The sequence below is a fragment of the Solea senegalensis genome, linkage group LG2 (genome assembly GCF_019176455.1).
Source record: "Solea senegalensis isolate Sse05_10M linkage group LG2, IFAPA_SoseM_1, whole genome shotgun sequence".
NCBI lineage: Eukaryota > Metazoa > Chordata > Actinopteri > Pleuronectiformes > Soleidae > Solea > Solea senegalensis.
The window spans coordinates 4,339,398-4,357,103 of record NC_058022.1 but is presented as its reverse complement, the minus strand read 5'-3'; the positions used below and the strand labels follow the sequence as shown (position 1 = coordinate 4,357,103).

Genomic DNA, 17,706 nt, shown 5'->3' with positions numbered 1-17,706 from the left:
GGAAGCAGACACAGAAGCGTGGACTGTCTCACTTACCTGAACCTGGATATGTTTGTTTGTTTTTCAATACAAAGACACAACGTTTAGATCACAGAGGACGTGAATATTTTAAAGGCGAATATGTCCAAATTTCAAAATAAATCATTTAAGTTTGCGGACAAAAATAAGAAATTTGAGAAACATCATTTCCAGGTTTGAAAAACACTGATTGTCATTTTCTGGACCAAACCAATTCTCGAATAATCGATGATGAATATAATCGTTAGTCGCAGCTAATTCATGTTTTTTTGTTTTTCTTTTTACCAATCCTAATTTTCTAAAAGTTGGTGTTGCTGTTTTTCTTTTCCCAATAAATCCATGACATCACAATTCATGCACAGGTAAAAACACCACAGGAAGTTGGAATGGTATTAACCGCCTTTTTTAACGGCTTCACCCAGGTTTTTTAAAAAAAATCCTAAACGAACCTCAGCAGCAAGTAAAAGTGGGAGAGTAGAGGGTGACATGCGAGAGAAGAGGAGAGAGGAGAGGAGGGGAGGGTGAGGCATGCAGTAGTGAACGAGGTGTCACCTTTGTCAGCAGGTGGGAGGGTTTTCCTGCTATGTTTCTCAGAATCAGAGAGGTTTCCCTGTCCAGATAGGAGTGCTTTAAAAAAAAGACAGAGAGAGAGACAGAAAGACAGAGTCTCAGTGAATTAATCTGCTTTGATTGATTGACTGATTGACTGATTGGAGGATGTATTGGTTTAGTAGTAGCTGTGTGGTGAAGCAGAGGTCGGCAGCAGGGAATAAAATCAAAACCTGCACACATCATGAACACGTAACTGTAACAGCGATGTAGTTATACAACAAGAAAATAAACATTTTAATGCACATTCATCAACAAATGTAGAGAAAAAAATCATCAAAATAAAAAGCTGCCGTGACACCGTAGGTCAAAACATTTAAGTACAGAAAGATAACGAATAAAATGTTTATGTGCAGGAAGAAACCACAATAAAACCAGACCAAACCGACCCTATACTGTTTGTAAAAGCCAGAATTCTCTTAAATGGCCATCAGGGGGCGACTCCAAGTTTGCATGTATGAGAAAATTAGGTTCCTTTTTCCTTGATTTATTTAGTAAAAAAAAACATTTTCCTGGGGAATTAATGGTCTCAAACGCTAGTTTCACGTCTTCTCCAGGAGGACATACGTCCATTTTGTCAATGATTGTCCTATTTACAGTCAAACAGACTGTAATTTACAGTCATTTACTAAAAATACATGGAATATAATATTTACTGCTATCAAATTGGCTCAAAATGAAAACAATTAAATGAAAAGACCTAGTTTGATGACATTGGGACACAGCTTCTATGGATTTAAAGAACATATTTAACAAAATACATAATCATTTTTAGATATTGTGACGCAAAAATGCTTCATATTTCATCTTTAACATATCTCAGATAAATAAAAGTTGAATGATTCAAGTAAAACAGCTTTACTCTCACTTTTTTTTTTTTTAATGAAGAGCGAGACAGGATGTGAACTCCAGGGCCAACAGGAAACCAGACAGATTGTTATTTTTTATTATTTATTTACTCTGCTTAATTATTCATCACATCCCTCCTCTGACAGCATTTGCTGACGATGTGAATGAAGTCCACAGTAGGACGGCGGCCAAATGTGAGGCTCAGAGAGAGATTTGTGTAAAATAATCCCGCAGACGTGCACATGCAGCAGTTTGTCCTGAGGGTTCAGAGACGCTAGTCTGTGATTGTGTGTTTGAATACATGTTTTTGTAGCTCATCCTCACAACTATAAGGGGCCATTTTCAGGGTAAAGACCTGGTTTTTGGGGTTAGAATTAAAATATTGAATTAAAATTTGAAAAATTAAAGATTAAATAAAGTTTATGTTAGGATTAAGTTAAGTTGTGATGGTCAAGGTTAGGGTAAGGGGCTATAGGAAATGCATTATGTCTATGATGCGTCCTCACTAAAGATATAAAAACAAGTCTGTGTGTGTACTGGGGTAATATTTTTCTTTTTGTTCACTTATTTTCTGTCATAAACACTGACCTAAAATCTGGTCCTAATGAGGCAGAACCTCATTTCTAAAGGAACTAGCTTGTGTTTAGCGCTAAGCTATGAATTGTGGTTCATATCTAAGGAAAAAAGCAGGAGTTACAGGGATTCTTGGTCTATTTTTTTGGATAATAACGAGTTCATATTTTGTGTCCGTGTCACAATTACGTCAATTTGATGATTTTTGAGGAAAACTGCGCGATTTTGACTGAATGAGCTAAAACGACAGCACACGGGGGCATTAGCTTTGCGGCGAGACAAGTCGCTAACAGTCCATGGCAGTCGACTTTTACGGACTTTGAAGACGGCGTCACGGTAAGACAACCTCGGGTAAAGTACTGGCTTCTATAGAATCTGTGTGTACACTTGCAGAGTGTACACACTCTCCTTTCTCCTCTCTACCACGGAAGTGAAATGTTGTTTTGAGCCTGACAGTGGTTTGGTTTTCGGCGCTAATGCTAATGCCCCGCGCACTGCTGTTGTTATTATCTGAAAATAGACCTAGAATGTCTGTAACTCTGAATATTTCCTTTAAGGTTAGACATTAACTAGTTATGGTTAAATATCAGGCTTTGTTTAGGTGATGCAGTGTCTTAAAAACCTGTGTGTGTGTGTGTGCTCATGGGTTTCAATCTCTAGAAACCACTTTGTAGAAAGCATTAGTTCTCTCATGATAACCACAGATTAAAAATAATATTTAGGTCGAACACGCACAGATTTCATCACATTCAGATTTTCCCTTTGGCCAAGTGTGTGTGTATGTGTGTGTATGCTTGTATTTATATCTTTGTGAGGTCCAAAAAAACTATCTTTAAAGGGCTTTTTCCGGGTTAAGACCAGGTTTTAGGGTTAGGGTTAGAATACGGTTTAGGGTAAGGTTACTGTTAGTCATTCACTGGTTATGGTTAAGATCAAGGGTGGGAATAACCCTCTATCTGTTTTTATAAAAAACTAATTTGTGTGTGTGTGTGTTTTTGTCCCCACGAGGACACAGTAATCATGATGTCACAGAGAGAGACAGTGTGAGTTCATTTGTGACATATTTTGTGACCTAACCCTTGAAAACTTTTACCTAAATGACACAAATTTAACTGTATTAAGAAACTAGTGTGTGCAAATCAACCCCACATGTATCCTTTCTTCCTGGTGAAGAGGTCATCCGAGTTCTTTAACGACTCAGTGAGGATTTAGTGAGTCTTGTTCTTTATTTCACTGCTTTCAGAGCTGCAGTAGTCCTAGTTTCCACTGAGCTGATCCCTCTCTTCTTCTATTTCTCTCTGTTCTCCTCTGACCTCTTTCTTGTCTCTTTGTCTGTGCACTAAGATAAAGAAGAATAAAGAATAAATTAAAAAAATGATGCCCTTTTAGTTTCCATAACTCTCTTTTCCCAATTCCTTCATCTGACTCATTATCCTATAATCTTTAATTCCTGCACTGCAAAAATGCAAAAACTGTCAGGACCTGTAGTCGTCATGGAGACCAAAACCTGGTCCTACTGAGGCCTCATTTCTGAGTAACTGGTTAATCTAAGATTTGGATTGTGGTTAGGCTAAAGTTAGACAGTAACTGGTTATGGTTAAAAGGTTAAAAAGGGTTAATGTTTCTTAAAACTCTACCAAGGTTTGGAGTTAAATTCCCTCCACAACCCCCAGAATCAGAGACTAAAAAGACTTAGTGAGCTGTTTACATTTTTAAGGGTTTATATCTTTTTCTCAGTAGTGAATGTAACTGCGTCTGTGATTCAGGGACGATTACGACCGGGCTTGTTCTCTTCTGTCGTTTCAGGGACGGAACAAGTGAGAGGTTTTTGACTGAGCCTGAAGCAGCAGAAACTGTCAGAACCACACAAGCAAGAAAAATCACAGCTGCAGTTAAACATTATAACAACCTTCCCCAGGCCACAGTTCTGGTTCCTAGTTTGCTATTTTCTGTTATTTACAACAAAGAAATCAGCCGTGATCTCATGATGTCTGCGTTCACTGTGGTCCCAGGTCCCGGGTCCCTGCTGGACTTCCTGTAGAACTGAAGCAGCAGTACATTTACAGTACTGTATGTGTTTAGACTGGCTCCACGTCATCCACACCTGTCCCCAGACTGGGATTACACTCTGCCTGCTATCGTTTTAATCAGATTATCAAGAGATTATAAACACTGGCTGATAATGACCATTTAATGATTAAGGGGAGTTCAGTATATGTTGATGCTAAAGGTGTGCGATTTTAAAGTCTGTGACAATATAGCAATGTAAAAGTTATTTTAATGTTGTAATAGTAATAAAAAGAATAAATAATAGAGAAATGAATGAATGAATGATTGAATAAATAAATAAAATAAGGAGTAAATGAATAAATAAATACACAATAATATAAATACATAAACTAAAAAAATACAATAAAAGTCAGTCATCAAACAAAACTTAACCCTTTAAACACCTAGGCCACAAAATGTAACTGTAATTAAGTGCTTTTGCCCATTTTTCCAGAATAACTTTCAATATCTGGCAGTTATTTACAATTAACTGCATGCGTTGTACACGGACACGGACGTGTTAAATTTGAAATTTGAACGAATAAAACACATATTTACAATAACATTTGTTTGAGTCTTTGTCTCAGTGTCCTTTGGCGACAAAGACGCTGATTCGCCCGGCTTCCTGCAACAGTGTGAGTGCAATTACCGTAATAACCACATGCTGGCTTTGACGTGCAACTTCTCAGCTTGCAGAAACCGTTTGGTAATTATGGTTATGTGCATACGCTCAGTGTTAAAGGGTATACATTTATTTTTATCTTATTTAAAAAGAAAACCCCTTAAGAGTCAACACCTTCACAGACAGCATCCTGTGGAGCAGAGACTGTAGTGGTCACATGATCACACTGTTTACCTCTGTGCTGTGATGACCTGGACGAGCGCCCTCGGCCTGTAGCGACACCTGCTGACCGTCAGAATCACTGGAGCGCAGGACGCTGTCCAGCGAGTCCATGGACGAGGCGGAGTTCACGGAGACGCCGGACGCCGACGTGACGGAGGAGCGAGACGAGTGGACGATGGAACGCGCCTGAGAGAGCGGGATTACGTGAAGTTATATGTTACATTTAACTGTAAAAAGAATTAAAAAAAAAAACAACTCAAATTTAAACAGTTTTACCTCGTGTTCGCTGACCGTGCCGACCGACCCCGTGCGCCGATGCTGCCGCTGCGAGGTCCCCGGTCGCCGCATCGTGGCCGACGTGTACGTGGAGGCGGAGCTGAGGGAGTGAGACGAGGTTTGACGAGCAGCTTCGTCCATGCTGAGAGACGCCTGAGGGACGTGGACACAGAAGAAGATCTGTCAAGTTCAGGCTGTAAATAATTGGATTACGCAACATCTATACTGTACATTGTAATTCATAATCTCTCTGTGTTGTACATCCACTGATGTGAAAATACATGTTTATTATTTATTACCTTACCTGTCTTTGCTGCTGTGACAATGTAAATCGAACCACTGAGGAGGAATCAGTGTTTCAGATTCACTCTGGTCACGCCCACAGTAATCTGAAGCTACAGATTATCATTTTTTTAACCTGTTTTAACTTAAATTTATCTTTTTAATTTCTTTTGGATCTCTTAAACAGATTGTTATGGTTTGATTTTTCATCTTTTTTTGCAACACTCCCATAATTTACCAACTAATGAACAGTATTTCACCATATACTGTCAATTAAATATGATTATTATGTGTTTTTTTTAAGGCTGATACCAATCTTCATAAATCAGAGCAGCCAAAAACATGGGACACATAAAGGCTATGCAGATGTTTTTGGCAATATTTTCTGCTTCATGTGACACAATATGACAGTAATAACTATCAATACACAAAGATACTTAACTTAAATAAACATGTATTTGTATCTGCACTGCACTGCAAGTGTGTATTTTGAAGGAAAACAATGTCACAACCTAATATTAAATACTTGATTTGTGTGGAGATTTAAATGTCAGTAGTAAAATAAAGATAAAGAAAAGAAAAAACTATAAAAAGAATGGCAAAATCTGCCAAATTCATTAGTCTACCTCTATTATCAAGACTTAATTTGTCTTACCCCCTTAGTCTTACCCTACCTCTAACCCTTAACCTTAACCAATAACACACCTTCTCCAGCTGTGCGGTGATGTCGTCCAGGCTGAAGTTAGAGGCCAGCGCCGGTCTCCCATGATTCCCGGCGGGAGCTCTGATAGTGCCGGCAGGCGACGCCCTGGTGCTGCTGCTGCTGCTGCTGGCGCCGCTGCTGCCCCCGCCGCCGCCGCTCACGCTGTTATTGCTGCTGCCAGCTCCACTGCCGCCGTTGCTGCCGCTCCCTGCTGGCTGCTGCCTGCCACTGCGGCCTGCGGGAGGCTTCTGACGCACCTGAGACGGACGGAGAGACGAAAGGATTTTAGCCACTTAACATAAGGGTTCATCGAATTAAATCTACTCCTCCTTAAGTCTAGAACATCTTAGGAATATTATGTGCTGCATCATTTTACCATCAGACGGCCTTTTTCAGCTGGAAACTGAAAGTTTGTTAACTTGTTCGCTCTCCTGCACCAAATTCCATAGAGAAAATCGGTGTTTTTAGCTCACAGAGACACAGCAGCTGCAGGTCTGCTGCTGCCTTGTGTGACAAGTTTATGTCACTTTGGTGAATCTATACAAATTATATCAAACACTGAAATCACAGAAAAACATATTTGGAGTTACTGATGGAGACAGAAATGAATTAAATGCTCTTGTGTGCTGTGATGTAAAATAGCTGATTTTCTCTATGGACTTTGGTGTGGGGAAGGTGAGACGTTTCCGAGCAGAAAAGGCCGTCTAAAGGTGAGGAAACATATTCTGAAGATCGGGGGGGTGTAGTGTGTACCTTGGTGTCGGTCAGCCCCAGACGAGCCAAACTGCCGGCGCTGTTCGGCTTGGCGTTGACAGTGCTGAGTTCCTGTTCGATGGAGCAGAGGTCGGCCATGAGAGCGTCCAGATCCACGTTCTCGCCCTGATTTAACGCCTCTGCAGACGGAGCGACGTCAAACCAACATGAGACAAACTGGACAACGCGGGACGGAGCGAGGTAAAGTGTGTGTGTGTGTCTGACCGTTGATGTTGTAGATGGAGAATCTGTAGGAGAAGTTGGCCATGTTGGTCTCCTGTCTGAGAGGAGCTTTCTGCTGAGGAGGCTGCTCTGGGCGACCGTCATCCAGACTCTGAGAGGACACAGGCGGAGAGGAAATGGATTTAAAGAAGAAATCTAATAAATGTGAAACAAAAATGTGCAATTTCTGTCAAAGCAACAGAGATTTTACACTTAAACTTACAATGAAGGCTGATGAGGTGAGACAGAAATGTCTTTTAATGGACACAGTAAAAATATAAACATTTTTAAATGTAGGCAACAAAAATAACCAGGTGGGTTATAACATGGTTTTAACAATGCACTATTTCTATTATTAATTGATTAATCTGTGGATAGTTTTCTCGATTAATCAAGTAATTGTTGGGTCCATAAAATGTCAGAAAGTGTTGAAAAATGTCAATTATTTTTCAATTCAATCACTAAATTAACAATGAAGTTAATTTATTAAAAATTAATAGTTTTGAGTGTTTTTTTCAATAATTAAAAACAAAAATATTAATATTTTCCGGTTTCTTTGCTCCGAAATAATTAAAACTGAATTATTATGATTGAAATACATCATCATTTCTAGATTTGGGTACCAGATTAATCGAGAAACTAATCTCCAATTTATTCGATTATGAAAATAATCTCTATGGCAGACTATGAAACCCATAGGATTAAGTAGAAATATTTTAAGTTAAGTATAATTTCAGCCAATGAAAAAAACATTTCACTTTAATTTTAAATCTTGCAAATCACTCATTCACTCATTCATTATTCAAAATATCTGGCACATTATCTGTTGGGACGTCCACCTGTGTGAGCTTGTCCAGCTCTCCCAGCCAGGCTCCAAACATCTTGTCCAGGTCCTGGTCTTCCTTGTCACTGTCCTCCTCTTCCTCGTCCTCTTCCTCCCTGACCTCCACCTCCTCATCTGACAACTGCTCCATCTGTGGAGAAGGAGAAACGAGAAGAAAGAAGAAGATGCTGGTTAATTCACCTGCAGCTGGAGGACAAGAGTCTAATCTCTCAGCTCCATCTAGTGGACAAAATCATGAACTACACCAGCAGCCGGATCATTATCTCGAAATACTTCAGTTGGACATAAAACGTCGTCATTAGTCCTTTTTTTAGAGCTTTCGGACACTTTGATGGAGACGGATTTGAAAGCTGTAATAAAAATATTTCAAAGCTGACAATAAAAGGCAGTTTGTGATAAAGCACAGCTGGAGAAAATATAAAAAAACAGATAGAAATCTTTTTTTAAGAGACAAAGTCCAGCTGCACAGCAGGACGCAGATTTAATCACTGTCCTCAAATGTCCCCCAAAACATGCGACTTATCTTCAGATCTGCAGACAATTTCAAGTACTTTGTTTTTAGACACTTTGCTCAGCTGTTCCAGACTTAAAGAATGAAACTGATACAACAAAGTTACCCGGCTATGTTTAAAAACTAAGCTTTATCATTATTTGATGGTTCTAAAATAACTTTTAGGATCTTTGTAGAACTGGGAAATTACATTTTTTTAACATAAAAATGCAAATTATGAAGAAAAGCCCCACTAAGGCTCTAATAAAATTATAACTCAAGCTTTGACCTCACTGTCTTTTCATCACCGTGTATTATTCTGCATATTTTTTGCCGACATACTGGATTAATACTCGGCAAAAATATAATATTTTAACAGTGTAAAATACATAAAAATGTCTCCTTTTAAGACATACTGCGGCCGAGGGACTCCACATTTATTCAACGCCGACTAAAATGTCAAGATTATGTCACAAACATTGTGAAATGTGCTAAATGTTCCGTTGTCCACTCTTTTATTAAGGCTGTAAACCAAAAAAATAGATAAAAACACTTTAAATATGTTTAAGGTAAGGTGTCTCAGCTCGGGGAGACGAAAGCTTTGCGCTCCACGGCCGCGAGATAAAAGTTATCATTAACGGTCGTAAAGTGGATTTATCACAGAACGAATACAGGAAGTCTGACAGGAGGAATTACAGCGTCGGGGGAGAGGTTATGAGAGATTAACACAGTGTGTGTGTGTGTGTGTGTGTGTGGATATTAACCAGCCAGACAGAGAACAAGACAACACTGTTCCAGAGTGACAGTTGATTAATGGCCCAAATATTTATCCCTTAGTGAGACACGCACACACACACACATATGCAGAAACTAATTTTTATATCTTAGTGAGGACACTTCAGTGACATAATGCATTAACCTTAACCTTAACCCTTACCCTAAACCTAACTTTTCAAACCCCTAAAACCAGGTCTTAATCCCGAAGAAACCCCTTAAAGTTGTGGGGCCCAGACAAAATGTCCTCATAAAGATATAAATACAAAATTTAATTGCTTTACCCTTTACCCTAACATAATTCTAATTCTACCGCTAACCCTAAAACCAGGTTTTAATCCTGGTTAATCCTGTTAAAGTTGTGTGGACCAGCCAAAATGTCCTCACAAAGATAGGTTTGTTTGATAATTGGTCCACACATCCTCCCAAAGACACACAAAAACAGGTTTGCACACCTATTCTTCTTATCTAAGCTAAGCTGAACCTAACCACACTTTAAATAAACAGATTAACTAACCAGTTTCTCAGAAATGAGGTGTATACCTCATTATAGGACCAGGTTTTGGTCTCCATGAGGACTCCTAGTCCTGATACGGTGAGTGTTTATGCCTCGTACACGCACTCACACAGATGTGAGTAAATGGTCTGTTTACGCTGGAAATCACAAACAAAGACGCAGAGCAGCTACTGAAGCAGTTCTGCACCGGCGTGACGTCACAATCCAAACCACACTGTGAATAGAATAGAACTTTGTTGTCCAGCAAGGTGAAAATTGGCCTTCAGCTCAGCAGCATAAAAACAGAGAGGCTTAAAACGTCATAAAAAGTCATAAAACAAGAAATGGGAATAAAAAAACAAGACGTGTCTAAGACTGACACTGACAATCCACGCAGGTGGTTTAACTGGACTTACTGTACGTGGTCACACTCAGTGACTTTAAGGTCTTAAATGTTGGGTTTTATCCAACATAAACCAACAGTATTTTGCCTTCTTCCCTCATTTCCACTCATGTGACCCCAACACAGAGTGTGTGCTATTCCTGGGGTAGCCATTTTGTTGTCGCCCCCTGTCCCTCACTGGGTAAAGACAACTAACCACTGACACACATACACACACACGCACACACATGATTAGAGAGCAGATTGTCACACACCCACATACAAACACACACACACACACAGTGAGGAGCGGTGCTACAATTAGATCCCTGTGGTTAAGAAGGTCTGTTATTTAGACTGGAGGTTAGGGCAAGTGTGTGTGTGTGTGTGTGTGTGTGGTTTGGGGACGGCTGAGGGACTAGAGGACCGTTGTGAAAACTCTCACAGCTGCGCTCTGCTGTTTCCACACGACGCGGGGCCAACAAACGAACCCTCTCTCATCGCCGGCTCGGTCTGCTGAGGAGAATTCTGTTCACGTCGCGTACGAAAGCGAGCGCGCTCGAGTGCTTCGACCTCCGAGAGACTGCCCCCCACACACAGATCTGCACAAACTCGTCCTCATTTCCACACATCACCGGGACATTTATGTGCTCTTCATCAAACCAAAGACATGTTTATTTTGTGCAGCTCACAACTCACTTTACAGTGTGTACACGTGGAGACACCCATAGACCCTCTGGCCTAGTTAAATAACGTGTTCATTTATTCCCCCTAAAAAAACACTTTAACATGGAAAAATAGGAGAAATCTCAGGAGGAGCCACAGAGGAGGGGTCCTTTGTCCAGGACAGACCGACGTCAGTGTTTTCCCACAGCTGGATTCGTGAGCACCGCTGCTCAAATCTCACACCAATGACGAAAAACCAAAAAAGCTGCAAATTCAGTTTAAAAAAACAAAAAAAACAAAAAAAAACCAGCACAGCAAGGTTCTCAAATTGCGGTACGTGTACCAACAGTGGTACGCGAGCTTCCTCTGCTGGTTCTTGGAGGAAAATGAGGAAATACTCTATCTTTTCTACGGCATTTACCAGGGTGTGTAGAACATTAAACTTCTCGGTGGTTTGGCAGTATTCACCAGTTAGCTCCGTTAGCGCTATTAGCTGCGCTAGCTCCGTTAGCGCGCCTACAGTCAAACTGGAGCGGCCCGTTCATTAAACGAAAAGAGCAGCGCTACGACTAACCAGCGTACCTGTGTCCTGCGTATGTATTTTAAAGTTTAGCGTTACTTCGGAGACTCATTTTAACAATCTGGAGTCATGTAAATATTATGTCACGCGCGTCCTGTCCCGGTCAGTCGTCATGGAAACATGAAGCTCTGCCAGTGCTGCGGTGTTTGGACCAGAATCAAAAAAAAAGGTACAAGCTGAAAAACCAAATAACATATCACTGGTAAAAATATAAAAATTCATGTTTTAAAGAGGGTTTTAACCCACCAATGATGATCATATCACAGTCATGCAGGCGTAGTATGATATATTTTTTTTAGAACACACTGGTATCGGTATCGGTACTCTGTATCGGCCGATACCCACCGCACAAGTATCGGAATCGGTATCGGGAGGGAAAAAATAGAATCGGAACATCTCTAACTCAAACAAACACAAAACGTCTACGTGATTAAATCTGAATGAATTAATGTCGTCTTCGGCGACTGCGTCTTCTAACCGTCGCAGGGTGAACGAGGACGCTCTCTCGCCTCTTTCGTTCTGTCGTTACCGCTCTGCTCCAGATTCCTGCCTCGAGTGTCAGAGCGGCACCGACTGCGCCACCAGAGAGAGTCTCAAACGCGGCAGTCTGTCAAACTCTGTTCACCGTCAGAGCTGAGACTGCAAGTCACAGTGACGGCCCGTTGCTGCTGCATGTGTGCGTGTGTGCGTGTGCGTCCAAAGTAAACAGTAATTACTTTGCTGCTGCAGCCACACTCCTCCTGTCTCTGCGACTGAAACCATGCAATCATACCTCCCCATCCTTCATCCTCCTACGTCCTCGCGTCGTTTTCTCTCCTGTAATTTCTCCTCCTCCATCTTTCTCCCTCTATCCCTGGTTTTATCCCACCTCAGTTTTCTTGTCCTCTCCGTCATTTGTTTCCTCCTTCCCTTCATCTCTTCACTCCCAATCCCTCCTTTCTGTTTACCTGATTTCTCCTCTACTTTAATCAAAGGGAGTGCGACCGTGAAGATTTATGACAACAGGGTTTTTTGTTTTTGATCCTGTTGCCAAAGACTAAAAGCCCTCACAGCTTTTTTTTTTGCTTTCGTTTTTTGAAGCTGCTCTACTTAACTTTCAAATATAAATGAAAGTCTCCTGGCTGCACAATTCTGATTAATTATTCACAATTCTACAGATGAATTAGAAAATTAAACCTAACCTAAGTTGTATGTATATCCAGATTTTCCTTTAATACATGTTTGTTTGTTCCTGTTATTTGTTCGGGTTAAATGGAAAATCATGAATAAATATCTAAAAACCCAACAACACTTGAGTAAGTTAATTTCAAACTTCAAACTTGCTTAACAAGAAGTAATAAAAGATGGTTATAACCAAACAAGCAGTTTGACTAAAAGGATATGGTTATAGAAAGAGAAGCAACAATAACAATGAATGAATTGAATGAAAATGAAGGACAAACATAAAAACAAATAAGAAAGAAGTACAATAAATATGTGCAAATCAGACATTCCCAATTGCCTTTGTAAAAAAAACAAGGTTTTAAGATAAAAATTCAAAAGCTAACAGGAAGCCAGTAAAGAGATCTCATGATTAAACCCAATCCGCTCAACGTGACTCACTGCGTGTTTCTCAGTATATCAGTGAGAAAAAGGCAGAAGCACAACATCAACACGGCGTAAAGTAAAGTAAAGTAAAGTAAAGTAAAGTAAAGACGCTTACAAGAAGTTGGATTACGGCTAAGTGAAGTGGATTCTGCCACTAAAGAAACTTAGCATTCAGTGTTTTGTTTTCATTATTTTGCTAATTACTCAGACTTCCACCGGGGGGCGACTCTACTCGACTCAGTTTGGTATCAGATATGTTGTTTTACCTTACTATAGCACGTTCTCAACGTGGGCGGGGTTAGCATACGCGACACAAACACACAGCAGTTGTTTTTGGTGTAACTGAATCGTTAGAATCAGCTCATCACTGAACTGAAATACCAACCTTTGAATTCTATTCATGGAAAAGCACCAAAAACAGGAATTCAACATGTGTCCTGTGAGCATCTGTTAAATGCTATTAAACGCTGCCAAGCGACTACAGAGAGGAAGTGGCTAAAACCTGACCTCCGACCCCTCACCCGGGAGTTAAATATGGAGGTTAAGGCAGCTGCTGTCTGCGAGCGAGGCGACAGGACTGACGGACGGCGTTACACCGGGGATATTTTTAGAGGGAAGAACACGGGATATTCTGACAACCTGGGTTATAAATCTCTAAGGACAGGGAGGACAGGAGACAAGTGGAGGGGACACAAGTGGAAAGGAAGTAAGAGGAGAGAGAGCAGATGCGGAAAAGTGAGACGAGGAGTAGAGTTCAATATAACAGATATAAAAGAATCTGTCTTTCCTCCCTGGGGAAAAAGTAAACACGGACGTTTTCAAGCTAGCCATTGTTAGCAATACCAGTCAATAACAATGTTTTGTGCACACACTAATAGCGTAGCAACATGTTTGAAGGTAAAAATGTATCAGTACTATGTGACCAACTAATTTACTGTGAAACAAATAAGACAGAAATGTTATCAAAGGTAAAAGTAGCTAAGAGTTTTCACTATTCATGCTAATGGAAGCCATCTTTTGAATTTGCGATTGCTATATGATTAGCAATATCAGAGGGAATGGTAATTTTTTTACATCAATATTCTCATTTTCATTTGAATAACATATTTAAAATGATTACTGTGTGATATTTGTGCATTTATGTGAGAAACGAAGATGTTTTTACAGTCTGTAGAACACGATGAGTAAAGGATAAGACAATATTTAATCTAAAATAGTCATTTCGACACACATTTTGGCTTTAAGAAATAGTGCAGTGGGGCATATTGCAATTTCTATAAAATGACGATGAATTGTTCAGCCCTACACTGGAACACACCGCATCTGTACTGGGCAGCACCCGGTTTCCCACCGTGCATCACAGAGCTTCAACTGGTCCGTGGCCACAAACACAACAACAACAACAACAACAACAGTCTATAATGTCCCTTCAAATGTATTCAATGTGGCCTGTTCCCACGGCTCTATATCAGTGCATCGCACGCACACACACACACACACACACACACACACACACAGTGAGTGATATTTTTAGGTCTGGTTGTTGGGTTTTTTGTGAAGTGAAGCTATAAATCAGACCCAGAGGAAAAAAAGGAGTGAATCCAGTGGGTAAGTTGATACGTTTCTCTCGCTCTCTCTCCCACACACACACACACACATAAAAAGGTCAGACAAAAACTTGGGAAGAAATATATCTTTCAATAACTCCTCAGTTTTGTTGTTTGTCAGGACAAAGAAATCCCATTAAAATCTCATTTGTTGTATTGCTACAAGACTAATACGTACAGTGAGTTACTCTTGTCGACTGTTTTAAAGACCATTTTTCTGTTTTGTTCCTGTCTTCTTGCCAGAATTTTCCACTTTGCTACAACAAAAAGTTTTAATGTCATCTTTCACGGTCAATTAGACGCTGTAAATAAACCAGTGTCAGTGTGTGTGTGTGTGTGTGTGTGTGTTTGTGTATGTGTGTGTGTGAGGTCTGACCGGCTGCCAAGTCACTCAGTGGTTCTATAGTGACACTCTTTTATTATTGCCTGTCTCTCCTTTCATACAGGACATGTGTGTTGTGGGAGTCTCTCGGCTCTTCGCTCGCTTGGCTCAGGCTCTGGAAAAACCCCGGGACCTTGAGGATGTTCCTGGTCCGCGAGAGAAACAAGAACCCTTTGAAAAAGACCAAAACACATGCAGGGACCTTCACCAAGTCCATGAAACATACGTGTTTTTGACAGGAGATCTGGATTACATGTGTCTGCGTGAGCAAATTAAACTTTGTCCAGTATAAAGTCTTACATATACAAAAATCTACCTGACGGAAAACTGAACGTAGCCAAAGAACTTATGAGGAAATCTTGTCACTTTGCAGCCACCTTGGCAACACCACCCTTGTGTTGTTATTTCAGAAAAACAAGAGCAAGTTCCTTCCTGAATGACTGAATGGTCACTTGGCTCATAGTTATATAGGATATACATAAGCCAGTCAATTTATTAGGCACACAGGAACCTAACTTAGTTTCCTCTGCTGCTATATGCTTCAGGGTTACTGTTTCCATTATTTCAAACGCTCTCATCTAACCTCATGAGCAGTTGAACAAGTGTGCCTAATAAAGTGGCTGTTATATGATTGACGTTCTCTTCCCCTGTTTTTAGCTCGCACTGTGCTTCCTCCCTGAGCTGCAGGGGAAGGACAGTGACGCTACAGAAACCTCAGAATCTACTTTATTTGTGGTCTATTATATGTAGAAAGCGAGAGATGACATCATTTACACCTGTTTCACTAGGCACTTGACTATTGTTTCATGACATTTCAAATCCATCTACCAACAGTCCGGTCTCCTTTATGCATCGTATGAATACAACGTGAACAATTCCGAAGGTTGTGTCATTTCGGTGCGGCTCAAAATAAATGTTTAGCGGGTATCAAAACCAACGGATGCGGAGAGAACAAGCGAGAAGCCGCCTGCTGATCCAGCAACAATGATATCACTTCCCCCGAGACCTGCAGGAGCTGGGTTACATCATTTCCTCCCTCGCTTCCCTGCCTCGTATCGACATCTGCCTCCGTCTCTCAATGCAAGGAAGGGAGTTTAATACGGAGAAAGAGTGGGAGGCGGCGTCAGACTGAGCTGGGGCTCTTGTTTTACTCTGCTCAGCTTCATAATACTTGATATTTCCACACAAACGCACACACACACACACAGGTCGTTGTCCACAATGTTGCACTTTGTATTCATCTGTTGTAGGAACCACACGTCTGTTTGTGTCTCGACCTCTCACTGTGTGAGTCACACACACACACACACACACACACACACACTCTTTATTTATAAGAGAAGGGACACAAACAGCAACGTGTGTATGAATACATGTGATGTTGGCCCAAATCATAAGTCACTGTGTATGAATAGTGTGTTTGATCCTCAAGGCTGTAAGCAGCCGATCCCTGGGGGAACTCAGCTGCCGCCATGTAACGCGATACAGACACACACACACACACACACATGTCCGCACACCGATGGAGGAGTGTTCCAGATTTAGGGACAGAACAAATGAGGCCTATTTTTGCTCCACAAGAAACAAACAGTTCAGCAGGAAGTGTATTCTAACTGTAAGTGAATGGATTTGCCATGAACGCAGTGGAAAGGAGAGAGGGTGTCACATTTGCTGTGGTCCCCAACATCACCACCATTCACGCGCAGAGGTGATGATGATGATACACGAGGAGCCCGGGAGCTGCATGAGGCAGCACCATGTGATGGAAAAAGCATTAACGCTTGGAACATGGAAGAGGAAACGGAATCTTATGCAACTTTTCGTCCGATTTTGCACCGCTGACCAACAACAAACTGATTTTACAGTGTTCAAGTGTGAGGAACCCGAGGCCTAACACAGCTGTCCATCTGTGCTGTACCATCAAATTCTACTTTGATACTGCCTTTATACATGAAAAGACTCCAATAACCCATTGTCAAAATAGTTGACAATTTATTTAGTGATAAATAAATCAGGACTGCAACTACTCTCAAAATTGATTTATCTGTTGATTCTTTTCTCAATTAATCAGGTACTTTTTCTGTCAAATGTCAGAAAATGGTGATCAGTGTTTACCAAAACCTGGAATTGATGATGTTCTCGAATGATTCAGTGGTATTGATTTTCTTGTGATATGGAGCAAAGAAACTAGGAAATATTCACATTTAAGAAGCAATCAAAAATCTAATTATTGAAAAAAAACCAAAACACTTAAATCACATAATTTTTTTAGGACATTTGGATTAACTTTCCAATGCGGCCTCCAAGAATCAGACCTTGTCCTCCTCCTCCTCCAATGTGATGAAGAATTAGGACGTCCTTGTTCTCTCTCTGTCTGAGTAATGTCTGCACCGTGTCTGATTTTGGGTCAATTCAGCCTCAAGTATTTGAGACATTTCACACTGGACTGATGCTGCGGTCTCTGGAGCTGCCGCGCTCCACTAATATGAACCTTAAAAAAAGAATACCACTATTAAAAATACAAACGGTTTAAGGATAAATGAACATGTGATGACAACCGCAGTCCCATTCACTTTGATCATGATTAGAAACTATACCCCATACGTTTGTTGACCTCTCTATTCTATACATTGCCAAACCCATGCAGCCTTTTATAATAAACACAGAAACTCGAGCCACTCCTTCACAACTGCCCGCAACCACACACTATGTGTATTTAT

The 17,706-nt window shown here is 40.6% G+C and overlaps 1 protein-coding gene across 1 annotated transcript in view; it reads right to left on the bottom strand.

Moving 5' to 3' along the window:
* Positions 1-329: 329 nt before the first annotated feature.
* The window catches only part of LOC122786131 (ras-associated and pleckstrin homology domains-containing protein 1-like), a 42,695-nt gene continuing 25,318 nt past the window's right edge, over positions 330-17,706 (bottom strand). Inside the window, exons 3-9 of the mRNA XM_044052179.1 lie at positions 8,018-8,152; positions 7,182-7,290; positions 6,957-7,096; positions 6,206-6,460; positions 5,219-5,371; positions 4,955-5,128; positions 330-645 (exon numbers count right to left, since the gene is read on the bottom strand). Coding sequence (XP_043908114.1) covers positions 469-645; positions 4,955-5,128; positions 5,219-5,371; positions 6,206-6,460; positions 6,957-7,096; positions 7,182-7,290; positions 8,018-8,152 — 1,143 coding nt within the window. The 3' untranslated portion in view covers positions 330-468. The remainder of the gene's footprint in view (positions 646-4,954; positions 5,129-5,218; positions 5,372-6,205; positions 6,461-6,956; positions 7,097-7,181; positions 7,291-8,017; positions 8,153-17,706) is intronic.